The sequence below is a fragment of the Mesoplodon densirostris genome, chromosome 7 (assembly GCF_025265405.1).
Source record: "Mesoplodon densirostris isolate mMesDen1 chromosome 7, mMesDen1 primary haplotype, whole genome shotgun sequence".
Lineage (NCBI taxonomy): Eukaryota > Metazoa > Chordata > Mammalia > Artiodactyla > Ziphiidae > Mesoplodon > Mesoplodon densirostris.
This window is the reverse complement of record NC_082667.1, coordinates 40,328,324-40,341,491: the sequence shown is the minus strand read 5'-3', so window position 1 is coordinate 40,341,491 and position 13,168 is coordinate 40,328,324. Positions and strand designations below refer to the sequence as shown.

Genomic DNA, 13,168 nt, shown 5'->3' with positions numbered 1-13,168 from the left:
AGTTATTCAAATTTTCAGTGAAAACTTGTAATAATGCTGCATTGACTCCATGAACTACCCCTTGATCTATTTTTCACTTTTGTACGTACGTGACTAGCTGAAAATAAATCTGTTAGACTTCCAGGGCTTCCCTGGTGGTGCAATGGTTAAGATCTGCCTGTCAATGCAGGGGACATGGGTTTGAACCCTGGTCTGGGAAGATCCCACATGCTACAGAGCAACTAAGCCCATGTGCCGCAACTACTGAGCCTGCGAGCCACAACTACTGAAGCCTGCACTCCTAGAGCCCGTGCTCCGTAATAAGAAAAGCCACCGCAATGAGAAGCCCGCACACCGCAATGAAGAGTAGCCCTCGTTCGCCGCAACTAGACAAAGCCTGTGTGCAGGAATGAAGACCCGACACGGCCATACATACATAAATACATAAATAAATTTTTTTTAAAAATCAGACTTCTGTAGCATAGAGAAATGTATATGTTGAATTCTGGATAATTTTTAATTTTTTCAGATGTTCCTTTTTGCAGGAAGTCACTGCACTGACCTTTGATCAGCTTTGGAAGTGGTAGGAAAAATGTCTTCTTCTGTATCTGACTCATCTACCGCAATCACCTAAGGGGGAGAAACAAAACAGCAAATCGTCTTTGTGGGAATGGAAAATCTGAATAAAAATGCATTAACTAATGTCAAAAAATATATATTTTTACAAAAAGTTACAAAAAAGGAGGTAGATAACATGTAAGCAATAACCATGAAAACTAAAGCTCTGCCTAACCTCCCCACTACTGTCACTCTTCATTTACAAATGGTTTTTTTATACAACATGTGTGAGCTCACTTCTCTCCTGCTACCACGGCAGCCTGGGTACCTAAAGGAACATGCACTCAGATTGGTGAATGACTCACATTGGGTCATGTGCGGACAGTGCCCTGTGATTTTCTTGGGTTCTAATGAGGAACTAGGCCATCAGTGCTTCATCTCCAATTTTAAACGAGGTATTAAGACTGTGTGGGAAGTACCGGAATAACTGTTTTTCTGTTACATTTATCTCTGTTAAATATCACTTGCTGCTTTTAAGCCCCATGAAAGATACTTGTGATTCTTGATACTATCATCCAAATTACTACCTATTCCTCTACATTTTGTGTTATCTTGACACTTAATACACACATTTGCCATGTCTTCATCCAACTGATAAAGCCAAAGACAAAATAGTGAAAAAAGCAGCACTTGAGACCCACCCCCACCCAAGGCTGACATTGAAATATTAATCAAAGACCATTAAATGAAGTTGTCCAAATGGCTATGAATCCAGCCAATATTTCTGCATTTTGTCCATGAAACTATCAGGAGATTGTCTTAAGTGCCTTGAAGGAATCAAATGCCTTCAGCATTCCCCTGATCTACCACTATGTCACCTCAATCAAAAAAATGAAAGAAAAAGTTACCATGACTTGCTCTTTCTGAACTCATGTTCTTGCATTATAAAAGAAAAATCTAGAAGGGAAGTTACCTTGTGGACATGATGATAATTTTGTTTTCAGACATGATCTTGAAGCGACAGCAGGCAATAGTTGAATAGGAATAATGAAATGGAGCTCAGGATAAAAGTTAGCACCAGTATACCCATATATAATTGTATAATAATAAGAGAGGAAAAAACCCAAAAAAACAGAGAAGAAGTTTTCTGGAAGAGGAGGTGGTCAATTGTGTCACATACTCAAGAGATCAAGAAGGAGTGAAATTTGAGAAAATACTGGTGGGGCAGTATGATATAGAGCAACGATTCTCAACTAGGTGTGATTTTTAACCCCCCCTCCCATCCCAGAAACATCTGGACATGTCTGGAGACATTCTGATTATCATAACTAGGGGGGAAACCCCAGGCATCTAGTAGGTAGAGGCCAGGGATGGTGCCTGGGAAGTAAGACACATGTGTTTTGAAAGAGAGGTAACAGGAGAATCAAGCCCATTCTGGACTCTTCTTGGAATCCAAAGGAAGAGCAGAAGTTTCATGTTAAACCTAGAGCTGAACACAGAGGTCCGTAGACTCAGACCTGGTAGCTTGTCTTGAGTCTGGCTTCAGCCATTAAGACACAAGCCAGAGTATTATGAGAGTATAAGTAACAAAAGGAAGCCAGCAATAAATAAGACCTCTCTACGCACTGAACGCCCATCTTCAATCATAGTTTTCCATGCATGGACTCTTTTGGTTCAACATTATTATCCTTAAAAATATTACTGGGTACATAAATTTATGGGTGTCCAATCATGCGATCCATCATCAAAGAAAGAAAAAGAGAAACCCTCCTCCCGTGCAAAAACCCTAGAAGCCCTCAGTCTAGATAATCAGTAAAGTTCTCTACAGTTTTAATGTTCCACATTTTTTCTTCTTTTATTTACTTTGTAGACCAAAGAATTGACAATCATAATGTAGGATACATAAATTGGTACACAACTAGAAAACTTTTTTTCTTACCTCTGAAGAATTCTTAGTAGCAACATTTTGGGAGGGCTGCTGTCTTGCAGCTTTAAAGGCTATAATGAAAAAGATGAAACATCCATTATGTTATTCTTAAAAAAGCTTAGAAAAATTTGCACACTTCTTTAGCTGAAGGTTTCCTAAGTCTTAGCTGCAAAAATCCATGATGACTAATTATAAAACCACTTAATATGCTTTAAAATCGGGAGATGGAATTATATGTCTAACTACCAGTCTCATATGATTTCCCAGTTTACTCAAATAAAGTAGTAAGCAGTATTCATAAATACACCTACACTAAAAATATTTTATAGAAAAATAACTGAAGGATAAAATCTGATCACCTAATGGACTGAACTCCAAATATAGTGAAAGTAACCCTCCACAGGTCTTCCTTCTCTTATAGTTGGCAATCTCTTTCCCTGTGGGAGCCACATGGTTCCAGTAAGCACTTCCTTATTCTCCTCTACTTTGATAAAAATATTCAGTACCTAAGAAATGGTCCAGAGGGAATGCTAGAAAACAGCTTATCTTTCATTCCATGATAACCTTCCTATGAATCCTTGCATTTTCAGCTTTGTAAACTTGGTTAGAAACATGAAGTTTAGTTAATTTTTATTTTTCCTGAGACCAAAACTATAATATTTTGATTTTACAGTAAGAAATATATGTTTGGTCTTCATCCACATTTCTGGCAGAGAGCCCCCAAAACCCTAATTTCCTAAAGCAATGAGAGCCATCAAGGTGCTTTTTGTTATGTTAATGAGGTAACTTCGGGACCACAACTGAGGAGGGAGGCTGGTTACCAGGGGAACCAACCAGGAATAGAGGGTTCGAACTTTCAGTCCCATCCCCGATTTCTGGGGAGGGAAGAGGAGCTAGAGGTTGAATCAATCACCAACAGCCAATGATTTAATCAATCGTTCCTATGTAGTGGGGCCTCCATAAAAACCCAAAAGGAGGGGGTTCAGAGAGCTTCCAGGTGGTGAATCAAGATGCTTCCACGTGCCACCATGCCTAGACCCCAAACTCAATGAGGACAGAAGCTCCTTTGCTCTGGACTTTGCCCTATACATCTTTTCATCTGGCTGTTGATTCATATCCTTTCATATCTTTTGTAATAAACCAGTAATCTAGTGAGTAAACTAGTTTTCTGTGTTCTGTGAGCCACTCTAGCAAGTTAATTGAATCCAAGGAGGGAGTCATGGGGACCTCTGATTGATAGCCTATTAGTCAGAAGTACAGATAACAACCTGGACTTGTGACTGGCATCTGAAGTAGAGGGGGGCAGTCTTCTGGAACTGAGTCCTTCCCCTGTGGGATCTGATGCTGTCTCTGGGCAGGTAGTGTCAGAATTGAGTTGACTTGCAGGACACCCAGCAGGTGTCTGAGGACTGCTTGGTGGTGTGGGTAACCACCCCCCATCCTCCCATCCCCCCACCACTGGAATTAAGTGCAGATTATTAAAAACCTAGAATAAAATTTAAACAGCCAGTTAGAGGTTTAATTTTCTCCTACACCTTACCAGTTTCCTAATGCAAAAAAAAGGTTTCCTCCAAGATAACCCCCAAACTAGACAACAGAGCAAGAGGAGATAAAAAGACAGAGGACTTGAAGAAGTCAAATGCTCAAAGAACCCTACAAAGTCCAAAATTCTCCTAGTCAGAAAACTCAGGAATCTTTCCACCTAGCCTAAATTTATGATTTCCTCATTTTTCCTATTCCAGGTTCTATCCCCAACCTTAGGATGTCTACCTGAGAGGAGAAAGGAAAGGCAGAAGCAGAGTTCTTACCCACCCTGCTCAATCACTAGCCTCACATCCTACTCTACGCAAAAGGCTGGAGAGGGCAACTGAATGAAAAGGCCAGCAATCGTGACTCTTTCAAAAACTATTTCTGCTCAATCGTTATTCACTAACTGACCCCTCAAACTCTCGGCTCCTGGAAGAAACAAGAGCCTTCCTTTCTTTTTATCCCCAATAAATATTTGTGTGATAAATTAACATTATCAGAAAATTAAGCACTCGGTTCTGTTAGGAAGGCAATACATACTGTACTGGGGGTTAAAAGCTCTGGTTTTAGAGTTAGAGCCATGTGGACTCACTAGCTGGGTGACTGTGGCCAAGTTCCTTGGCTTCTTCAAATCTCGGTTTCCCCACCTATAAAACAGTGTTAATAATACTTCATGCTGAAAATTGTTGACAGGATAAAAAGAGGTAGTTAATGTAAATTGTTTTGGCAAGCGCCTAGATGTAGTAGGCATTCAAATGATTTCACTAGTCATAATGGATGGAGTAGCAGCAGTGGTAACCATGGTAAATTAAATGCAAAGACAGAGGCTTCTTTTATTAACTTAGTCACTATCCTCTGCAGACAAACTTCAGTGGAAAAGTCTGGGCTGTTAACTCTCATTCACAACTTCTGCTGGTTATAAGTGTAATATCTACCTTTCCCAATAAAACTCCAGTACTATTGTACAAATCTTTATACTCCATGGAGCTTGTTATAATAGGATTGAACCTTTATTTATCTCTTTATTCCTCCATTTATAATACAAACGTAGAAGCTATAGTTTAAAGTTGCTTTTATCCCAAACTTATAGTAACTATAGTTAGTACTCCATGGTTATTTTGTCAGAGACCATATTAAAAAGTCAGTTTCGTTTTTCAAAAAAAGGCCAATGTTGGAGTTAAACTGCAAAACCATTGGACCAAATCAACTGCATAAAAGACAAATTTAGACTGATTTATAGAAACATCCATTTTCATGAGTTAATTGTAAACACTGTCACTAATACTAACAGCAGCAGTCATTTATTGTATTCTTTCTAAGTGCTGTGCTCAGTAATGGTTATGCATGGCTCATTTAACACTTATAACTACTCTGGGAAGTTAGTACTCCTCCTCCAGTGGTAGGACACAGTGAATAGGTCATACATTTATTTAATTGAAGTCTTAGAAGAAAAAGAATAGCACAGAGGTAATATCTGAAGGGATAATAGCAAAGGATTTCTAGAAATGATAAAAGGCACCAATTCACAGTTTCATGAAACCCCATAAATCCTAAGCAGGATAAAAAAAGAATCACATATCTAGATTCATCATAGTGAAAGTATACAACACCAAAGATGGCCAGCCGGAGGAAAAACAGATTACTTTAAATAAAGCAACAAGCTAAACTAATAGCTGATTTCTTTTTTCTTTGCGGTATGCGGGCCTCTCACTGTTGTGGCCTCTCCCGTTGCGGAGCACAGGCTCTGAACGCACAGGCTCAGTGGCCATGGCTCACGGGCCTAGCTGCTCCGCGGCATGTGGGATCTTCCCGGACCGGGGCACGAACCCGTGTCCCCTGCATCAGCAGGCGGACTCTCAACCACTGCGCCACCAGGGAAGCCCAATAGCTGATTTCTTAATGACAACAATGGAAACCTGAAGACTCAATCTGAGTGATTAATTCTGCCCACTGGTGTCAAGGAAAGTTTCACATAAAACAACAAAGCCATGATGATAAAAGGCAGTTTGGGCTAAGGTAAAGGCAGGTAATTTACAAAGTCTATGCCTCTGTGTTGCACGCTGACCAACTTTTGGTAGTTTAACATGGAAGTGTTCATATTTTACTCACGATCCTTTTCTAACTCCCTCTGTTTTCTATTTTTTTAATAATAGCTCTTATATATATATATATATAAACATTTCACAAAAGCCTACTATGTGCCAGGCTTTTGGCTTTCCTTTTTTTTTTTTTTTTTTTGGCTGTACTGCGTGGCCTGCAGGATCTTAGTTCCCCAACCAGGGATTGAACCCAGGCCCTCAGTGGAGTCCTAACCACTGGACCACCAGGGAATTTCAAGGCTTTTTGCTTTTAATCCCCAGAGTAATCCAATATGGCAAGATTATTCCCAATGCACACGTAAACAAACTAGGAGAGTGAGTGACTTGTCCAAAGTCACAAAGCTTTTTACATGTTGAACTCATCCCAGATCGTTTACCGTGCTGCCTTTTTTCACTTCCTTTTCCCTTCTCTGCTTTCATTTTACACCTTCCAAGCATGTCACCGCATCTTTCTAAATGCCATTTTCTAAACGGCAACAGAGACAATATACTTCTAAAGTCAAAAGATAAGGATCTCAGCTGGCCCTACTCAAGTACTGAATAATCCCTGAATAAAAACATAGCAGCAGAACTTTTGATAAGAAGGTTCTTTAAGAATCATTTAATAGAGCTGATGTTTTTTTTTGTTTTGTTTTGTTTTTTTGTGGTACGCAGGCCTCTCACTGTTGTGGCCTCTCCCACTGTGGAGCACAGGCTCCGGACGCACAGGCTCAGTGGCCATGGCTCACGGGACCAGCCGCTCCGCGGCATGTGGGATCTTCCCGGACCGGGGCACGAACCCGTGTCCCCTGCATCGGCAGGCGGACTCTCAACCACTGCACCACCAGGGAAGCCCGAGACCTGATGTTTTTATCCTTCCTCCAATGTCATCTGTCATCCAGAAAATATTGAAAACTTTCTCTGATGGAGTCACAACTCACTTCCTTCTGAGGCAGCTTACACCATCTTTATTTTGGTTGATAGATTATTCCGTATAATGCAAAGACTCCTCTACTGAGAGCCAGTAGTAGCTCAACCTCTGATCTTCTCTTGCTCTGGAAACTAACAGTAGAGTGGTTACCTACTCACTCTGAAGGCCAGAGAATGAGGGATCAATTCAAGCTCTAGAATTTACTAGTTGTGAGACCTTGGGTAAGTTGTCTATCTTTTCAAAGCCTCAGTTCCCTTTTCTGTAAAACAGAGAAATAATAAGTGCCTATCCCACTGAGCTGTTGAGAGGCCTGAAGTAATTGTCACATAAGTATTAGCTATTATTAGTACTATTAGTGGTTTTATCAACCTAGGGCAAATTACTTAGCTCAATTCCCTCGTCTATAAAAGAGGGAGTAGGTGAAATTGTTCTTAAGCCTTCCAGGTCCACTTTATCACATAGTAAACTTAAATCTGTGTGTGATTAGCTTTTCCATCTATCCTCATTGGGTTGGTAGTTCTTAACCTGGAGCCCATGGATAGGCTTCATGGGGGTCCCTGAGCCCTTTGAAATGGAGTACAATTGCATATGAGTACTTATTTAAAGATAGGAGACATAGCTTTCAGAATCCATAACTTAAAATAGATTTAAAACCACTGTCTTTAGGACTAAACAAATCAAATCTATTCGATCTTTGATATAACAGAACTTAATTTCTGTAAAGACTTGAATTTTTCCCATGTTAGATATCTTAAGTTCCTTTTATCAAATTTTTTATATTATATGGTTTCTCTTCTGAATGATCATATAAAGTTGACATCTTTCTTGAAATATGGTTCCAAAAGATGAGCACAGTATTCTTGGCATGATACATCCAATCACTACGAGGGAGAACTTCCTTGCTGTAAAGAAGCACTACTTCTATTAATAGTGCTTAAGGCACCATTAGATTTGGACAGTTAGATCAACCTGCACAACCTTAGTGACCTAAGTCTTTCTTACGTGGTTCCCTGGTAATATCATATACTTCTCTGTGCAGCTGTCCTTTTGGACATAAATACAGTTTATATTTACCCTTGATAAATTTCATCTTGTGAGATTTAGTCCAACTCTCCAATCTGTCAAAAATTAATCTCAAATAATAAGATAATATAAATAAAGTACATATGGATATACTCTGAATGGTAGGGAGAAAAATATATCACCACCTATTTTAACGTGTATTTTCACAGATCTGACTTACAACTTCCTCTGATCTCATAAACTATAATATTAAAAAGTTTATTAAATTTCTATATTAAATTATTATTAAAATAGTTTATAAAAATAGGTTCCCTTAGTTTGAGGCTAATTTTTAGACCACAGCACATACACAAGATCAATTCAAAGAATCCTAACTATAACTTCCCTTAAACACAGCTCACATGACTCTATACTAAAGGTAGAGATGGACAAAAGCAGCATGAGGAAAGAAAGTTTATAGTACATTAAGGAGCAGTTCCTTCTCTCTTAATCATTGTTGACACACTGACCAACTGCCTTTTCCATGTCTTAGTGATCCCTCTATAAAAGGGAAATAACCAAATTTGTCTAAAGTAGGATATAAAAATTAATTTTTAGAGCCCACCATCTTCAATAGCCTCCATGAATGGCAAAGGTCTTTTAAATCAGCATAATTTATCCTGTGATTCAACACAAACCAGTAAGGTTTACTCATGGGGTTTCCTGAGTCTTCCTGTGTTGGAATTTATAAGTACCTGCTAGGTGATCTTTTGCAGTCTATACTCACCATCTATAATAGACATATTTCTAGATGTTGACGTAGTGGCCTTTGAACTTCTGCCTCGAGTAGAAGTCTCCAGAACAGCGCCTGCTGTTAGAATAATGAGCGGTCAGTATACAAGTCCATCAGTAGCTAAGATTTTTTTTTTTTTAAACACCACTAAATAAAGTTATGTCAGAACATAGTTTATGTGTAAGATGTCAAAGATATATATAAGAAGAAACATCTAGAGTCTGATCAATTAATTTTCAGAGACTATTCTTAGGCCACACTTGGTTCATATTGTTCCAATTACAATGTAAGGAAAAAATTTATAAATGTAAGGATAATGAAAACAATTATCACTAGAAGATGGGGATTTCTCTCCTGGGAGATTTTTAACTAAAGTACTACCCATTTTAACAGCTTAAAATTCCGACAGATAAATATTTAATAAAAAAATGATTTAAAACTATTCCTAGGGATGGATTTCTATAATGCATCAGGAAGTCACTGGATGACTATCTTCTATTATTTGGACTATTCAATGACAACAGTATCACATTAGACACAATGATGGCAATTAATTTAATGATTGCTTTAAAAAATCAAATTGTGTAGGGGCAGTTTTCAAAAATAATAATTTTTATAATCTGGAGTTTTCTTCCTGCGGTTAGTGGGCACTAGCTAGACATTTTCCTCAAGTGTTTGCCTCACTACTACTTTGTACATGTGAGAGTAAACATGTCTATGAAATGTTCCCAATGTGTGAGAAGCACTATGAAATTCTTTAAAAAACACGTGTTAAGAACTATTCAAACTGTATGTGCATGTGGCCATTCAGAATTTATTTATGTGAAATGTACATGTTGGAACTACATTAAAGGCTGTTTTTACGCATTATAAAAATAAATGTTTAAAGGACTGTGTAACTCAATTCTGCCAAGATGAACACAATTCTGAATTTCCCACACGACTGCCAAGTGTGAATGTGTAAGAGCGACTGTACGCAGTGCTAACCTCTTCCTCTCTGAGATCCTCCTCTCGACACTGGATTCTGCCCTCTCCCTCCTCTCCGGCCTCTTCCTCGGCCTCTTCCTTTGTTGGCTGCTGCTGTGATGCTGTCATCAGAATCATCAGCCATCTGTTCTGCCCAATCTATACTCATAAGGTCATCAGCACTAAAGGCGGAAGCAGCTTCCTCTGACTGAGATCTGAGGGCTCTGGCCCTACTCATGGCCTAAGAGGGATGACAAGAGGAAAATACTCATCAGTAGACAATGCAGCAGCCTAAAAGTCATTAATCCAGTCACTCAGATGGACGGTTCATATTGCCAAACTGTCTAAACTATTCTTTTTCACTAATCATGCTCAAAAATGTAAAACAGGAGAAGCTCTCTCCCCCATCAATCAAATTCAGTGCCTACGATTTGTTAGATCAATTTACAATACTACTGATATCTGTAAAATGAGACCTTTTGAAAATGTGTATCAAGAACCATAAAATTTCACAAAATCAAACGTTTCAGAACTGGGAGGATGTTGGCAATCGCCCCTAACGCAACACCACCATTTGTAAGAGAATGTCATCATTTGAGCTACTTTGTACAATGGGCTCTTGATAAATAACAAGAAAAAAACCTGGAGGTCGGTGGGGAGCTGGAGGCTGCCGCAGGGGAGGTGCCGCGGGCAGCTGGGACACCTGGCTTGGCCGTAACCCTGTCTGGGGCCGGGTGGGACCGCAAGGGCCCATGGCCGAGCCAGCTCCATCACCTCTGACTTTCAAGGATGTGGCTGTTTATTTCTCCGAGCAAGAATGGTGGAATCTAGAGGCATGGCAGAAGGAGCTTTACAAGCAAGTAATGAGAACCAATTATGAGATTCTTGCTTCTCTAGTGAAGAACCAATTAAAGTAACTGAATCTATAGAGAAAGAAAAATAATCTTGTGTCATGAACCCCGTGCTACCCAAAAAGAATGTTCCAAGCATCAAGATCACATGGATGTGGACTTCCATGGTGGCGCAGTGGTTAAGATTCTGCCTGCCAATGCAGGGGACACAGGTTCAAGCCTTGGTCCAGGAAGATCCCACATGCTGAGGAGCAACTAAGCCCATGAGCCGCAACTACTGAAGCCCACGCACCACAACTACTGAAGCCCACGCACCTAGAGCCTGTTCTCCATAACGAGAGAAGCCACCGCAATGAGAAGCCTGCGCACAACAGTGAAGAGTACCCACTGCGGGTTTCCCTGGTGGCGCAGTGGTTGAGAGTCCGCCTGCCGATGCACGGGACACGGGTTCGTGCCTCGGTCCGGGAAGATCCCACATGCCGTGGAGCGGCTGGGTCCGTGAGCCATGGCCGCTGAGCCTGCGCGTCCGGAGGCTGTGCTCCGCAACAGGAGGGGCCACAGCAGTGAGAGGCCCACATACTGCAAAAAAAAAAAAGAGTAGACCCTGCTCGATGCAACTAGAGAAAGCCCACGTGCAGCAATGAAGACCCAACAAAAGATCAAATGGATATAAAGTGGTGTATTAGTGTGGGTTTGGTTTGCATTTCCTTCGTGGCTAATCATGTTGAGCATCTTTTCATTTGTGTATCTTTTCGGAGAAATGTCTATTCAAATACTTTGCCCATTTTTGAAGTGGGCTATTTGTCTTTTTATTGTTGGGTTATAAGTGTTCTCTATTTGTTCTGAATATCGAACGCTTATCAGATATATGATTTGCAGATATTTTCTCCGTTTCCTGGGTTGTCTGTTCCCCCCCTTTTTTTTTTGCGGTACGCAGGTCTCTCACTGCTGTGGCCTCTCCCATCACTGAGCACAGGCTCCAGACGCGCAGGCTCAGCGGCCATGGCTCACGGGCCCAGCCGCCCCACGGCATGTGGGATCCTCCCGGACCGGGGCACGAACCCATGTCCCCTGCATCGGCAGGTGGACTCTCAACCACTGCGCCACCAGCGAAGCCCCTGTCGGTTCCCTTTTTGATGGCGTCCTTTGAAGCACAAAAGTTTTAAGTTCTGATGAATTTCAGTTTATTTTTTCTTTTGTTGCTTGAGCTTTTGGTGTCATATCTAAGAAGCCATTGCCTAATCCAGAGTCACAAAGATCCACTCCTATATTTTCTTCTAAGAGTTTTATGGTTTTAGTGCATATATTTAGGTCTTTGATCTTTTTTTCCCATTCTTTGATCCATTTTGAACTAATTTTTTTTTTTTTTTTTTCGGTATGTGGGCCTCTCACTATTGTGGCCTCTCCCGTTGCGGAGCACAGGCTCCGGACGCGCAGGCTCAGTGGCCACGGCTCACGGGCCCAGCCACTCCGCGGCATGTGGGATCTTCCCAGACCAGGGCACGAACCCGTGTCCCCTGCATCGGCAGGCGGACTCCCAACCACTGCGCCACCAGGGAAGCCCTGAACTAATTTTTTTATACTGTGTGATATCGGGATCCAGCCTCTTTTGCATATGGATATCCAGCTGTCCCTACACCATTTGTTGAAAAGACTGTTCTTTCCCCCATTGAATTATCTTGGCACCCTTCTGGAAAACCAATTAACCATAAATGTCAGAGTTTATTTCTGGATTCTTGATTCTGTTTCATGGATCTATTTGTCTAGCCTTATCCCAGTACCACACTGTTTTAATTACCATTACTTTAGGATCAGTTTGTCAATTTCTGCCAAAAAAAAGAAAAAAAGGCAGATGGGGTTTGGGGATTACTGTCATCTAAACAGTACTAAGTCTTCCAATTCATGAACATAGGATATCATTTCATTTATTTAGTACTTTTTTTTAGGACTTTTAAAATTACTTTCAGCAGTATTTTATGATTTTTATTGTGCAAGTATTATGTTTCTTTTATTGGGTTTATTCCTAAGTATTTTACTCTTTTTGATGTTCTTGTAAATGGACTTGTTTTCTTTTTTTTTTTTTGTGTGGTACGCGGGCCTCTCTCTGTTGTGGCCTCTCCCATTTCAGAGCACAGGCTCCGGACGTGCAGGCTCAGCGGCCATGGCTCATGGGACCAGCCGCTCCGCGGCATGTGGGATCTTCCTGGACCGGGACACGAACCCACATCCCCTGCATCGGCAGGCGGACTCTCAACCACTGCGCCACCAGGGAAGCCCTGGACTTGTTTTCTTAATTTTTTTTTGAAAAATAGTTTTATTTTAAAAGATGCTGAGAGTTCAACCCAGATGAAGACTGAGAATAGGTGTATGGATTTATTTTTTTTTAATTAATTTTTGTTGGAGTATAGTTGCTTTACAATGTTGTGATAGTTTCTGCTGTACAGCAAAGTGAATCAGTTATACGTATACATATATCTCCTCTTTTTTAGATTTCCTTCCCATTTAGGTCACCAAAGAGCATTGAGTAGAGCTCCCTGTGTTATACAGTAGGTTCTC

At 40.6% G+C, this 13,168-nt stretch overlaps 1 protein-coding gene across 3 annotated transcripts in view; it reads right to left on the bottom strand.

Annotated features, from left to right (window-relative positions):
* MRE11 (MRE11 homolog, double strand break repair nuclease) overlaps positions 1-13,168 on the bottom strand; it is a 73,496-nt gene that overhangs the window by 10,179 nt on the left and 50,149 nt on the right. For all 3 annotated transcript variants that reach the window (XM_060104705.1, XM_060104704.1, XM_060104706.1), the window contains exons 15-18: positions 9,783-10,002; positions 8,790-8,873; positions 2,477-2,535; positions 542-609 (exon numbers count right to left, since the gene is read on the bottom strand). In XM_060104705.1, the coding sequence (XP_059960688.1) occupies positions 542-609; positions 2,477-2,535; positions 8,790-8,873; positions 9,783-10,002 (431 nt within the window). The remainder of the gene's footprint in view (positions 1-541; positions 610-2,476; positions 2,536-8,789; positions 8,874-9,782; positions 10,003-13,168) is intronic.